This window comes from Balaenoptera borealis, assembly GCF_965194805.1.
Source record: "Balaenoptera borealis genome assembly, chromosome: 3".
NCBI classification, from domain to species: Eukaryota; Metazoa; Chordata; class Mammalia; order Artiodactyla; family Balaenopteridae; genus Balaenoptera; species Balaenoptera borealis.
Window position 1 is genome coordinate 169974539 of NC_138866.1, and position 15335 is coordinate 169989873.

The following is a 15335-nucleotide window of genomic DNA, read 5'->3' on the forward strand; positions in this document are numbered from 1 at the left end:
CAACTATAAGCTGGGTGACTTGAAGTCTGTTATTTACTCTCTGTTAACCACTTTCCTCAGCTGTAAAATGGGAATGACAATAGTACCTACTTTCTAAGGCTGTTACTAGAATGGAATGATTTCACATTTGTACAATGTTGAAACCCTGGCTACTACAGCTCTATAGATTTCTGTTAAGATCGATACTAACTATCGTCATGTGAGCATTTTAACTTTAAAACAGTCATTTTCCAGTGACAGGAAAGAAGGGAGGACAGATTATAATCAACGGAGGCAAGGGAGGGCATTTTCAAACTGTCAAGGATGAACTCATAGGAATACTTTTCCTTCCCTGTCCAAGTCTCTGGTCAAGGAAGTAACCAGTGTCATTGCCCTCAGGTGTACCGGGGCTGCAAAGAGGTTTTGCAAATCATTGCTTTAAAGGTGCTGGGCTAGGAGGTACCTCTATCCTTTACTTCCTTAAATGGAAAATTTCAGGTCAATTGAGTGCTAACAGATGAAGTGAGATGATGTTATCCGGAATCAAGTCTATTTATCCTTTTAACCCATTTCACGCTTGTCAAAGCTTCCTTACAGCACTGTTTTAGAGTTTCAAAGACCATTTATATGACATAAAGCCTTGACCACTCCAAGTGGGATTCCTGGGGCAGTCTCAGTAGCTCTGGGAGCTTGTTAGAAATGGAGAATTTTAGCTCCCTTCCCCCCAAGACCTACTGAATCAGAATCTATTTTAAACAAGAACCCTAAGTGATTGCCCTGCACACTCAGGTTTGAGAAGCCTGGTAGAATCACTGCCTTGTTCCTAGAGCAGCATGAAAAATTCAGAAGTGACGTCTGGTTCTCCCCTTCCCCTACCTGCCCTCCCTGGGCTTCTTTATAAAATCCTGTTTTACTTTCTGTGCCCTTGAACAGACTTATGTTCTGCACTCTGCCTGAATGGTAAATAGTCACATTAATTTAAGTGATTCTCAAAACATGCAAGTATAGGTAAGCTACTGTAAGCCAAGTGTTTCTGGGAAGCATGCAATGGGAGAGATCGAAAGATATGATGATAATTCACTTAATCTCAAGTTCATATGAGCAAGCATCAGGTAAGTGCAAAATGTTTACATTTTGTTTTCTAATTTACCTGTAGTCCCACGCAGAGTGTCATTCAATATGCAGGGTTAATTAAGTTCTCAGTTCTGTTATGAAAAAAGTGCTGAAGCAGTTAGAATTTCTAACTCAGAAAATCAATTCAGTTGATGGACTTTATTTCTAAAAGGAGCCACTCCCTTCCCTGTATATTTGCATATTGATTAGCCCCTTTCCATGGACATTTTGATATTTTAATTAGGTTTCCAGTGTTTTCAGTCACTGGATTAAAGACCCATGTCCTGTTCACTCCTCCCGGAGTGTGAGAGTTTGTTTAAAATTGCATTTTGTAAAAATCCTACATGGTAAAACTGTTTCGAGTCATCCTGCCCACTGCAGTTATTTTATTTCTGGAATATACTCAGCTCATTTATGGCCTAGAAGCAGGGTCTTACTTTAGGGTATACCAAAAGAAGCTTGCACTTCTGTCAACCACATGGAAATGCCTCTGCATAGTACATTTTCTCTCTTTAGTAGTTGCTTGTGGTGGAAACTTACTGATTTAAATTTTTCTATCTGTATCTACATACATATACATATATATACTCATATTTCTATCATTCTACTATCTTTCGGTTTATGTTACTTTTATAAGTGAATATATTTGTTAAATAGGTGAATAAACCAGTGAAAGGCCATTACCATTGACAATTGGAAAAAAAATAAATAAATAAATGTTCTGTAAGTTTAGAAAATAGGCCCTTAGATCTATCCTTGGAGGAGAAGAAATGGAAGCATCTGATCCTCAAATGAGCAAAAAAGAGTAGTTCAGGCTGTACCCATTATCTGGTGAGAAGGGACCCACCGTGTTGCCATCAGACCTCAGTGGTGTGCAGCTCACTACAGCTCCCCCCAGCATGGCACTAGTCCCTGTGATTTGGTGCATTTCATGTGAGAAGACTGCTCTGTACCTTCCTCAGATTTTTTTGTGTGTGGCTTTTGCCTCAGGCACCTGGGAGCTTTCTAGCTATTTTCATTGTTATTAAATTTTAAAGAAAATTAAGTTATGTCTACTGAGAACAAAAACGTGAGTCACTGACAATGTTAAGAGTATCAGGTAGAAAACACAGCTATAGAAAGTTTGTTAATAGGTAGGAAAAGGATCACCTAGTGTAAAAGAAGGGAGATAGAATGATATCGTGGTCAAGACTCAGGAGTTTTGGAGTCAAGCATATTGGATTGAAATCCTGGCTCTACTACTACTGGTGGTTTGAACTTATTACTTGTCCTTCTAGAGTTTTGTTTTGGAATACTTTCAGGCTTATAAATAAACTTGGAAAAATTATTGAGAGGGTTCCCATATAGCTTTCACCGTGCTTCCCCAAATATTAACACCTTACATACTCATGGTACGATTATCAATACCAAGAAATTAATGTTGGTGTGATACTCTTAATGAATCTATAGGCCTTATTCACATTTTGTGAATTGTCCCCAAACCATCTTTTTTCCTATCCGGAAACCAATCTAGGACCTACATTGCATTTATTTATCAAATCTAGTCTCGTCTCCTCCAGCCTATGACAGGTTCTGCATCTTTCTTTATCTTTCATGAACTTGACATTTTGAAGAGTCTTTGCCAGTTGTTTTGTACAATGATCCTGATTTGGGGTTTGTCTACTGCTTCTTCATGATTAAACACAGGTCTCTATTTTTGGCAAGAGTACTAGAGGAATGATATTTTGTCCTTCATCATGCATCACATCAGGAGGTCCGTGATGTCAATATGTCTCCTTACTGGTGATGTTAACTTTGATCACCTGCTTAAGGTGATGTCTGCCAGATTTTGTTTCTTCACTGTAAACTTACTATTTTTCCTTTGGTAATTATCTAGTATCTTTTGGGAAGACACTTTGTGCATACCAACATCCTGTTTCTTGTCATACTTTCACCTAATTTTAGCATTCATACTTGCTAAATGCAGGCAAATACTTAGCATAATGTCTGATATATTAAATGCTAATTTCATTCTCCTAACACCAGTAAATACAGTAGTTATGATTATTTCAATATAACAAAACTGAAAACATCATAACGTTGCTGAGGAACATAATATCTAATTGTCATATGATTCTATTAGAAAAGCAATATGCCTGCATTGACTTTAGAAACAACATATATCAAATCATTTCCATCTACTTATTAGGAGTCAAACAGGGAGCTATTTTTATTTAGGAAATGAGTTTTAAGGAACTATTGCTATGCTAGACGCCTTCAGGTACATAATCTAATATTGACTCAGTGCTTATGAAGGTCCAGGTGTCATTTGGTCATTTGATCCTTAAAATAACCCTTTAAAGAAATGTGTTGACTACAGATGAGCAAACTGTGCCTTAAAGAGGTTAAATGATTTATGAAATCACACAGCTACAAAGTACCAAAGCTGGGATGTAATTTCAAGTCTGTCTGACTCTAAAACCATGCTAGATCATTCAAAAATTAGAAAAGAATCTTTGAAAATTTAAAAATAAAGTTCCATCTATTTCCACTAAAAGAAGATTTTAAAATTTGTGTCTATGATTAACAAAGGACTGCAATAATCTGTTCTAAGCATTTATAGGGGAATGAATGTTATGTGGACCTTATTCAAGAATGTTTTGTGCATTATGGAAGAATATGTCACATCCCAATTAAGAAATTAAATTTATTCATAGTTATATATATATATATATATATATATATATAGTTATATATAAAAAGTTATCTAATAAGGATTATTCAATCATTTTTATTTATTAGGGATATAAATATTACTGGAAATAAGACAATTTATTCAGGTATTTTGATGAAAGCCAGTATCACTAGAAATATCTATGTAAATAAAACAAAAAGTATCTTTTCTTAAAATTTGCATTTCCTCTCAAAGTTAATATTTGACATAAATAAACAAACTGCAAATGATATGATTCCAATTTACTTCGTCTAACTTTTGAAATTGTCTTTGGAAAACATAACACAAATCTCACTTTGTCAATCATCATCATCACCATCATCATCCCACCTATTTGACAGCTTCAAGATACAGACATGTGCCCTGCAAACATGAAATGATTTGAATGATTAAAAATAGAATGTTAAAATATATGTATAGCAATTAATGATTAATCCATGAATTTATTCTTAAATAAATGGATACTGCCCATATTCTCTGGACCCTTGGCTGTCATGAACTCACAAGATCAGCAGTTCCTAAAAGAGTAGTTACTACTAATTTTTTTCCCACAAGCTGCTTTCATCAAGACTATACCTTATAAAGATGAAATCAAGGCTGGGGGAACCAGAAAAGTATAACCTTATTACTGTAAATAAGAAGCTGTCTGAAAACAAAAGGCAGTTTTTATTAATGACTTTTTAAATGGCTTTTAGGATTATAAATGTGCCCACTCCAGATTCTTAACCTAATAGTTTCTGTCTTCAAGGTCTTACAGGCATTGACTAATTAATTTATCTTTGTAATACCACTGAGAAATAGGCAAACAAGTAAACCTGGAATAGTGTTTACATAGGATTATAATTCTTGTGTTACTAAGAAAGAATTAGCAGGGATCATAATAATTAGCCAGAAGCCGGATGGCGATAGGCATAAGAAAAATATGTAAAAGAGGCAGTAAGAGGTGGGGACGCACTTAGAGATCTGTGAGTTTGGCCCTAATTGCCTCTGATGGTCTGTTCCCAGCAGTGATTCCGCGGGGCACGCTGTGAGGGAGCATGAGGTGGTTTTAAAAGTCACAGTCATACATGGCTGTACCTGCCATAAGTTTGCAACAGACCACCCAGAACCTATCTATATACTTCTGCAAACTTTTCAAAGCATGCTTCATAAATTTCTTCTCCCCCCTGTGATACTTCCTATGCTTGTCTCAAAATTATTGATACCCCTCCTTTCAAATAGTCAGCTTTCTGCAGAGTGTAAGGAATTAGCAAATTCAATTGATTTTATTTATGCCACACATGCTTGTTAAAATTTCACTTCTGAGTTTTCATTTTATATTTCGCCCTGTTAATTCATTTATTGTGTCTTCACATGACAATTTTCCTAAACACTTCTTCCTTTTACCTTAGATATTTCTTATGGGATGAGATCCAAGATAGGAAAATGTTCACCATTTGTGTCATGTACATCAATTAAGTCAACTAAATTTCAAGATTACGTTTCTTTTTGTTTACAGTGGCTTTTTGTGACAATGTCCAGGGTTCTGTTAGCCTTTTTGATTGCAGAAGGGTCCTTTGTTGCATTTACAATTTGGGTTTTTAAATTTTAATTATATAGTTAAATGATGCGTAATTAATTAGTGACACAGCAAGTCTTCTCACACCTAACCAAAATAGCTTTTCTTCCTGTATTCATCATTTCAGTTGGTGGATTATGGTCCACCAGTCACCCAGCTAGAAACCTGTCCTACATTCTAGACTGCTCTTCCCCGCTCCCAACTTTTATGTACAATTAATCACGATCCTTCCAGTTTTACTTTCTACATATATTTTCACAATCCCTTCCACTCCCATGCCTTCAGGTCTCACCTGGCTAGCTTCTGGTGATTCCTTTTAAAGAGTTTCAATGCCATCTCCTCTGGGTTAGGTGTTCTCTCTGGGTCCTTTCTCTGACTCTGCCTGGTCCTATTTGTTTATCCTTCCGTGTTGCTCTCCTGCACCATCTTCTGAACTCCTTGAAGGAAGAAACTGGGTGGGACTTACTGTATGATGTTCAGACCCTGATTTAGTGCCTGGTACATATAAGGTGTTGAATAAATGATTTCTGACTGCATGAATGAATGAATGAACAAATAAAACTTTCCTTTAGCTCCCCCCCCATGCCTGTTTTATATACCATACTGAGATAAAATAATGATCCAATTACCCAGAGGGTAATTATACTGAATATATAATAAATTAGCTTAAAGCCCTTCATGAAATTCTAGTGCTTAATGATTTTTGTTTATGTTTCAGTAGTTTGTGTGTGTCTGTGTGAGTGTGTGTGTGTGTGTGTCTGTGTTTGTAGGTGTTTTAAGGAGGGATGATAATTTTCAAAAATTTGCCTTTAAGTGTGACACTTCTTACCACTATATTTTCAATAGCTCAGTAATTAAGAGCATTGCCTTTGTTATCTTTCAAATTTGGGTTTAAATTTTGGTTTCCCACTTGGGCCATTCTTAACCACCCTGATGCTGAGTTTCACTTTGAAGCAGTTAAAATCTGAACCCCATGCAGTTGTTTCATGTGTGCATATATAGAGAGAGAATGCTAGGTGAGATACAGTAGGAAGTATAACTTGGGCTAAGAAGTCACGGTAGGACTCTGAGGAAGTGACACTTCGCAGTCCCTCTTGATGCTTTGCCCCATATCCCTTCTGCCTCCCTGAGTTCACTTGAAGCTGTGGGAGGCAGCTTCTAATATACTAGCAACTCCGCAGATCAAGTGCTGTGGCTCTTCTTTCTGCCTGAGGGTAAGCAAGGGTAATCCTGGGGAAGGGAGGATTCAACTGCCCACAGGAGCACCTTTGATCAACAGGAGATAGGAGTTGATGGATAAGTAGCCCAGCCTCCTAACCTCTAATGAGATGATTCTGAGGCATATTTTCCCTGCTCTTTCTCAGAAGGTCTCCAAGGGGAGACCTGGCTATAGTGGTAACACATCCAATAACTGTTACTAGTTTTTCTCTTTTCCTTGTCTCACTTTTCCCACTTCCTTTAGCAAATGCTTCCTAGGATCACCTTCCAAGCAAATTATCTGCTCCAAGTCCTTATGTCAGGTTTGGAGTACCAACCAAACTAAGGCAAGGCTTAAAGAATATGGGAGCCATGACCAACCAAGGTTGAGAGACCCTTACAGTCAGAAGAGACATCATGTTGAAGTACCAGAGCCTAGGGTTAAGGGTGGCAGTTTCAAGGAACTAAAAGTTATTCTAGAAGGCTGACCTGAGCAGAAAATATGAAGGGAGAATCATAAGGTAGGAGAGACCAGTTAGTGGTGGGTTTAGAACTCGTTTTCACTATTTTGGCATGATTCCAGGGTCAATGGGATTCTAGATTGAATGATTTCAAGTGGGGGAGTGATATGCTAGATAGTATGGAGAATGAATTCCAGGGAAAATGGACACCTGTCCAAGACACCTGTGAGCAAGTTATTGTGATAAAAGTGATCTATACTTGGGGAAGGGTGTCAGTAGTACCTGGAGAGAAATGGGTAGATTTCACAACTATGGAGAAGGTAACACCTTTCTAAACTGTCATTGCTATTATCAGTGTGAAGCAGGCCATGGTGATAATTAAGGTAAGCTGGTCATTTAAACAGGGAAACATTTCAATCGTTGATGTTGTGCTTCAGGATAATATATCAGCAATTTTTCCTTGAGAACTTATTTACTTCTCAAAAACAGTCTTTAACTTATGTATTTGTTTATCTCAATTTTATTCTAAAATATTTAAACATTTGTTGTGGCTGAGAAATTGTCATATTCCCCTGGTTCATCTTTGATATGTTAGTGATAGATGTTTAAACCAAACTCTTATTCTGGAAGTGAGCATGCCAAAGGGCTGTAAATTTTACCAATTTGCTCATGAGCATGGAAATAAATTAGAATGATGGAGAACAGTGTACTACAGCAAGTGCCTATATAAAATTATGTCTGACCTTTTCTTTGCGATATATGATTTTGCCACTGAAGCTTTTATGTTAGGGTTATTAGTAACCACTCATTTCAGTTAGTGCAGTGAAAATAGGTTTTGTTGTTCCCATGAGTCAGCATAAAATAAAAACGAAGATAAACCCTTTCTGAAGATGCAGCTTTCATTAAAAAGGAAAGAAAAAAAACCTAATTGAAAGTCACTGTAAATTTTGAATGATTAATGTCATGCCAAATAAGTCATTAGAAATCTCTGATGGATATAAAAAAGCAATCATTTGCACAATTGGAAAGAGCTAAATTTAATCTAGCTATAATTCTCTATTTTTTTTAATTTGTATATTGGGAGAGATATGATATAGAAATTGTTGAATTTTAACATAATAACCTTTTACTTTAGGTGGTTTGTACATGCTATTAGGCTCTGAATCAGCCAATTAATTTCCCTATGGATCCTTTTATTTCAGCTGATCACCTTTGTTATAGCTCCCTGTTTTTCTTGTTTCTTGCCTAATAATAATATATCTGGTTCATATCATTTCAAACATACAAAAACTCTAGGGTTTCTTTTTCTTTGTTTTGCTTTGTTGTGTCTTGTTTTATCTTACTATCTATCTATCTATCTATCTATCTATCTATCTAAAGAAAGATATATTATAAATATATATATCCAAAGCTTCAGATCCCTTTTTAGAAAAAAGAGGGGCAAAACTTATGAACTTTCTTCCTAAGTCTCTCCAGTTTTCCTCTCTACAAAGTAAAAGTAGCTTTCTAGTAACCAGCATTTTTTTATTCTTTGATTCTGTGCTTTTAAAAGTGGACATAAAACGGTTGACCCTTTAACAACCCTGGGGGTTAGGGCTGCCAATCCCCGCACATTTGAAAATCCACACGCTGGTATCTCTGCCTCAAAAATAAAGAAAGTGACAAATGACTCACCCAAGGGCTGGATAGAATCAGGACTCAAACCCTAGTTCTTTTGATTTCATATATTGTGATCTCTAATCAGACTTTTCTCAACACTTGGATAATTTAAAGATCTGTAAAATGAAAACACAGGTACTATATTTATTGGAAAAAACTGCCTCATAAGTGGAACTGGCCAACTCAATTCAAACCCTTGTTGTTTAAGTGTCATCTGTATCCTGAATCTGGGGAGTTTATCGCATCTTAAAAATACAAATATCTGCAGGTCTAGATCTGTAGGTGCAAAATATCGTGTTCCGTAAAATTGCCTTTTGTTCTGGGATGTACAGAAGATAAATTGAATATATAATTTTGTAAAATAAAATATATATTTTTTTAAATTCAGTGAAACTTGACAGATAACATGCTCTACTATTTTGGAGAAGATTAATCAAACTAAAAAGAACCCTAAAATTATTGTGATGGCTGACCTACTTTGTAGTGGACAACTGAAAGGCAGTGGTGATGTTAAAGAGAATAGCTTGATTCAGAGTTGAAACTTCTAGATTCCCTTTGTAACTGAAGAACAGATCAACAGACCACAACAGCACTACTTTATTCTTTTCACATACTTTAAACATTTAATTACCAGGGGAAAAAAATCTTTCTTTCCATCCAAGATTCAGGTTCTAATAGTCAACTACAATAATAGTGGTGCAAAGTAGAAGCATCATTTTTTTTAGGTGGAAGGCTCTTCATTTTACATTTACTATTATGCACATTATTGATTTTCTTTTCTGGTTGTTATTCCTTGCAGAGAGTGAATCTGTCCTTCGATTTTCCATTTTATGGCCATTTCCTACGTGAAATCACTGTGGCAACTGGGGGTAAGTGGTTTTCTACCCATTCACTCTAAATAATCTACAGTTTCACTACAGTTACTATTTTTAATTTACTCCATATTTCAAAAGGGACATTTATTGGGAAAACCATTGTCTTCTATCACAAAGTCATGGGTATAAATAAAACCTAAGAAAGAATATAGCTATTGGGAAAACTTTTCTGCAGAAAAAATGTAGTTATAATAATTTTCAGCTTAGATTCATCTCTGCTTTCTTTGCAAGTTTTATTTCATTTTTGATAATATGGAAGACCGCTTGAAAGTGAACAGAGCTTAGAAAGAAAAGGTGCTTAAGAAAGCTATGGAAGTATTTTCATTTTTTTTTAATTTATATAGTTGATCAATATAAATTTATTTATATATCAATATATACATTCACATTCAAAACCACATTATATTAACTTTAGTTATTTGGTTGTTTTTTTTTTTTTCCCCTTTTAATGCCACCTAAGTTGACTGACAACTCATTTGAGTTTAAAAAATAAACACTGAAATTCAGTTTGAATTCTCTTCATTTTATTTTTCTCCACAAACTTTGGAGGTTAGTTTAGAGATTAGCAATAGCCTAGAAAGGCAATTATCATTTTTTATAGTGTATCCCAGGAGTGAGAAAAATTTAATCCTTGATTGCTACTAGCAGAAATAAGCAAAATGCCGGAGAATATTGCTGCTTGCCTAACATGGAGTGATAGAGAAAGTAGAAGAATGAGAGAAAAACATAAAAATGGAAGAGTAAGTAAAGAAGCAAGTTAAAAGAAATCCATAGATATGATGAAAAGTCTGTGGATGACCCAAGCCTAAAGCACCACAGATCAGAGTCCCTTTCCTTCACTGGGTTTTCTAATTGGTCTTCTGCTTGGTATGGGAACCATGTTGGTCACTATTACCATATTTCAGTATAAGACTTAGAAGATATGTAGGATTCAGAAAAAGATTTGTAGTCAGAAATACCAATAAGCAAATAAAAGTTCTGAGTACCGTCTCTGAACACTGGTAAATAAAGCTGCCTCTGCCTTAGGATTGTGTAGCCTAGTGGACTATTAGACAAAGTGAAGCAGAATGTGGGAGTTCCTTAGAAAATACAAATGATGACATTTGTATTTTGAAAACATCTTATTTGTAGATATTTGTAAACATCTGTGAGAATCCTTTAAGACTTTATAGAGAAATTATTATTTAAGATATTTCTTGAAGGAAGTTATAATTTCTGTGATTATGTAGGGAAGGAAGAGTAGGTCACAGGGAAGAATATCTTGAATAAATACTATACAGAAGAGGAAATTGGTGGAATATGTTTGAGATAGTAAATAATTGAGTTTGAATGAAGCTGGGTGTAGCTTTACAAAAAATATTAAGATGTGAAAAATAGTTTGGGACAATTTTATAACTGCCTCAAGGGTCAATCTGGGTCAATAGTCCTTAATTAGATAAGCAATAAATGTAAGAAGCTGAACCAAGATATTTTGTAATGCTTTAAGTATAAAAAACTGAAGTTAGTACACATAATAGGAAGAATATTGCAGTAGTTTGTGTGACAAATATTGAGGGCCTTGCTGATTCTGAGGCTTCAAACGAAGGGAGAGAAATGATGCTATTAGCAAAATTTACAACTCTAAGCAGAAGAGCTGGTTTTAGGGAAAAACAATGGCTTCAGTTCAGAAACTATTACATTTGTGTAAAAAAAGGACTATATATAAGTAAAATTTACACAAGGACCATGTCTTTATGAGCTCACCGTGTATTTCTGTGCTAGTATAGTGCCAGACATTTAATAGACATTTTAATTAATGTGTTGAAAGACTGAATGGAAAGAAGAAAGGTAAATTGAAAGATTGCCCCTATAAGCCGTGGATTACCTCACATCTGCTCACATGTTTAAAGTATGATATGAGCATGGTTATCTTATAATATGAATATTAGGCATGTTTTCTGACACTTAGGTTACCGGTGTTCCACTGAATTTTTAAAAGTGAATTATTAATCACATTTGTTCAAAATCTGTACACACAGTGGTGAAAATATGGGCAGCTTTGCATTTTCTGTGTCTCAAATCGTTTTATCTTTAAAAGTCTTGTCAGTGATTCAGCCAATATGAAGTAAGATTTCCCTTAGCTGAGTTGGTAGGAAAAAACCCAAACAGATGGCTATATCATGTTTACTGCTTCAAAGTACCATTTTTCTTTGAAAAGATCCTCAAAGTAAGTGAAAAATCTGGTGTCTTGAATGATCTCTATCTTCTTTGAAGAAAACACTAATGTAAAGAAACCTTTTTTATTTTTTGCTTAAGAAATGCTAGTATGGCACTTGCATATCTAAATCTATACCCTTTTCAGAGAGGCACAACTGAGATAATTTAGACATTGACCTGGGTTTCTCCAAAATGGAACCAGAATCTCCTGTAAAATTTTCAGCTAAACAAATAGCTTGTCTACACTTCCATTGTTTATTTATTCAATCAGTATTGGTTGAGCCCCTACTGTGTGAAAGACACAGTACATGATACTTTGGTTTGTACAGAGAAGAATAAACTGTTGTTCCTCCAGGAGCTTAGAATCTAAGGGGAAGGAGTATATGACTAAGCAATAAGACAAGGTTGACTGTGAGTATTGGAGGAGCAGAAAGTTGCTCCAAGAGGAGATCATTCTTATTGGGTGAATCAACAGGTTTGTGAAAGAGCTAACATTTGACGCTGGCCTTAAAGGATGGTGGAATTTTAGCAGGCAAAGAAGCAGGTTGAAAAGAGGTGAAGAGGGAAGGGACATTCTAGACAAGGGGATGCTGAGCTAAGTGACAGTGCTGAGCCCATGCTGAGCATATTTGGAGGTCTGTCAAGTGAATCTGTTTATCTTGAATGGAGACTCAGAGTAAGAGTCTAGTGAAAGGGAGATGGGAAGAGTGATGTAAAATACTTTGAACTTTAGACACTTGGATGATACCCAGTAAGTATTGGGTTTCTTTGAGTAAAGAACAGATCTGGCCTAATCTGGCAGTGGAGGACAGGGTAAGGTTAGGCAGTTAAAGTCAAAGAAAGAAGCAAGTTTTTCAATACTTCTACATAGCTTATAGTGCCTGAAGCCAGTGAAGGGCACATCATTTGAGTTGTTTGATCAAGGTTTTCAGCCAAAAGGATTCATTAGGACACAGGTGAGTAAAGCTAAGAACAGCTTGGAAGAAGACTTCTGAATCATAGATTTTCAACAGATCTCTTCTGATTAACTAGGTTTTATAAGCAGATAAACCTACCTGACAAAGGTTCATCATCTTACAAATCTTGAAAAAGTTATAAACCATGAAAGGCTTGGAAGAAAAATGGAAACCAGAAGTCAGATTAAATAAAGTTGACTGAAGACCATTGCAAATAGACCAGGGACTGGGATTTTTAAGTAGGAACACATTGGTTTCTATGAAACTGAAATGAACAGAGATATTCTATTGACTGTCAGTTCTCTTTGACTGTGTCTGCAAATTCCTCTTGAACCTGTTTCTACGTTGGATTTAAGATAAAGAAAGTGAAATGTTAAAGCGCATATTTTAAATCACAATTCCCTTCATTCCTACCTCACCGCTTCCGCATTTCCCATGCCTCCTTAAAATCTCTCTCTCTCCACAAAGACACTAATTTTTAGTAAAATGAATTTAGACAATGTCTTGTGTTATTGCTAGGATCAATACCATTTCAAAACAGAGTAGTTTAAAAATACAGATATATGCATAATTTACTGTGACCCATCATTGTGTGTGTATGTGTAATATATATACATATATATTTCATTGTGAGTAAAATTAAGTTTCTAGTTAAAATGTAAATAAAAATCAAATATCCGGTCATTTATTTATAAACTACAAAAATGAATCTTTGCTTATTAAGCATTATAATTTTCAAAAGCTTCAGTCATCCATACAAATAATGTACACAATGAATTGGAAATACCATCTTATTTTTTGGTTCCCTGGCAGCAAAATCTGAAAGCATTCTTTCATCTTTCTATTTAAAAAATATGTCAGAATACAAATATTCCAGGCATTAAAAAACTAGTCCTCCGTGCATTTTGTACAGATACTTCCATTAAACGTACCACTAAGTTGTGTTGTTTGCATATCACACTGCCTTTTATTACCTTTCCATATGAATACTTTAATTGATTCTTTTTAAATCTTAGGCTGCTAAAGTGATCTTTTAAAAGCTTCAAAACGTAGATTTATGTGTGAGGATTTGATTTTTTAATTCTTGCAACCATAACTAGTAATAATATTTTTCTCATGAGTCCATCAGGGGCACTACATATAACTAAGATGAGAGGAAAATGGGAGGTGGGAGAGGGTGGTAAATGATGGCTGTTATAATGGGAGAGAGAAAAGTTGACATTATCCAGATAATTCTGGCCCTCAAATTTTAAGTATGTAGACAGATGCTGATTCAAAATTAAAATAGTGTGTGGAATTGCAAGCAAGTTGCACATGAGATTAGGACTCAAAGATGACGTGAATTAAAAGGATAATAATGAACAGGTATTACTTAACCTTGTTTATGTGAAGGATTTGCCCTCCTTTCCTTTCTACGTGAATTTCTAGTTGGAGATTTAGATTTTTTTGTCAGGATGTGAAAAGTTTTATTGAGAAGCCTACTTCACACACATCTTTTCTTTTTCCAGTTTGATATAATTGACATACAGCACTGTATAAGATGTCAATTTTAGTTCTATTTTATTTTGTTTGCCCCATGATAACTAATAAAATGTAAAATGTTCACTAAGTAATCAGTGTTTAGTATCTGAAAAATTAATACATGGCACTAAAAAAGGTCAAACAAACAAAAGTAAATATATACAGTCGGCCCTCCATATCCGTGGGTACCATGTCCAGGGATTCAACCAACTGCAGATTAAAAATATTCGGAAAAAAAAAAACATTTTTGGAAACTTCCAAGAAGCAAAACTTGAATTTGCTGTGAGCTGGCAACTATGCATAGTATTTACATTGTATTCACAACTATTTACATATCATTTACATTGTATTAAGTATTATACAACCTAGAGTTAATCTAAAGTATGTGGGAGGATATGTGTAGGTTATGTGCAAATACTACACCATGTTATATAAGGGACTTGAGCATCCAGGGATTTTGGTATGGGGGTGGGGGTGTGTCCTGGAGACTGAGGAACATCTGTGTCTCCTTTCTTCCCATGCCTCCTTGTCTACTAGTACTCCTCTCAAGGGAAAAAAAAAGTTACTCTTTGAGCTATGGTATCTTAAATTCAAATTTAGACTAATTTCCTATATCTTGTCAATATTCATTTGTTTCCTCTCCCCCTTTAAGTCACCAATAAAAGAAGTTAAAAAAATAGTGCATGTTATTTTGATTGGGTTTTGAAGAAGTATATTGCCCAATCTTCCAGCTTCATTTTTATTTTTGCTTTCAAATAGCAATATTTTAATTGTGGTTCCAAATAATATTTCATGCTTTTTAGAGGTACTTGATTAATAAGTTATAAAAGGCTTATTTTTTTTAATCAGTCATCAATTTTATACACATCACTGTATATATATCAATCCCAATCGCCCAATTCAGCACACCACCATCCCCACCCCACCGCAGTTTTCCCCCCTTGGTGTCCATACGTTTGTTCTCTACATCTGTGTCTCAACTTCTACCCTGCAAACTGGTTCATCTGTACCATTTTTCTAGGTTCCACATACATGTGTTAATATACGATATTTGTTTTTCTCTTTCTGACTTACTTCACTCTATATGACAGTCTCTAGATCCATCCA

At 35.3% G+C, this 15335-nt stretch overlaps 1 protein-coding gene across 6 annotated transcripts in view; it reads left to right on the plus strand.

Annotated features, from left to right (window-relative positions):
• PLXDC2 (plexin domain containing 2) overlaps positions 1-15335 on the plus strand; it is a 421308-nt gene that overhangs the window by 198623 nt on the left and 207350 nt on the right. For all 6 annotated transcript variants that reach the window (XM_082385510.1, XM_082385512.1, XM_082385511.1 and 3 more), the window contains one exon: positions 9480-9549. In XM_082385510.1, coding sequence (XP_082241636.1) covers positions 9480-9549 — 70 coding nt within the window. The remainder of the gene's footprint in view (positions 1-9479; positions 9550-15335) is intronic.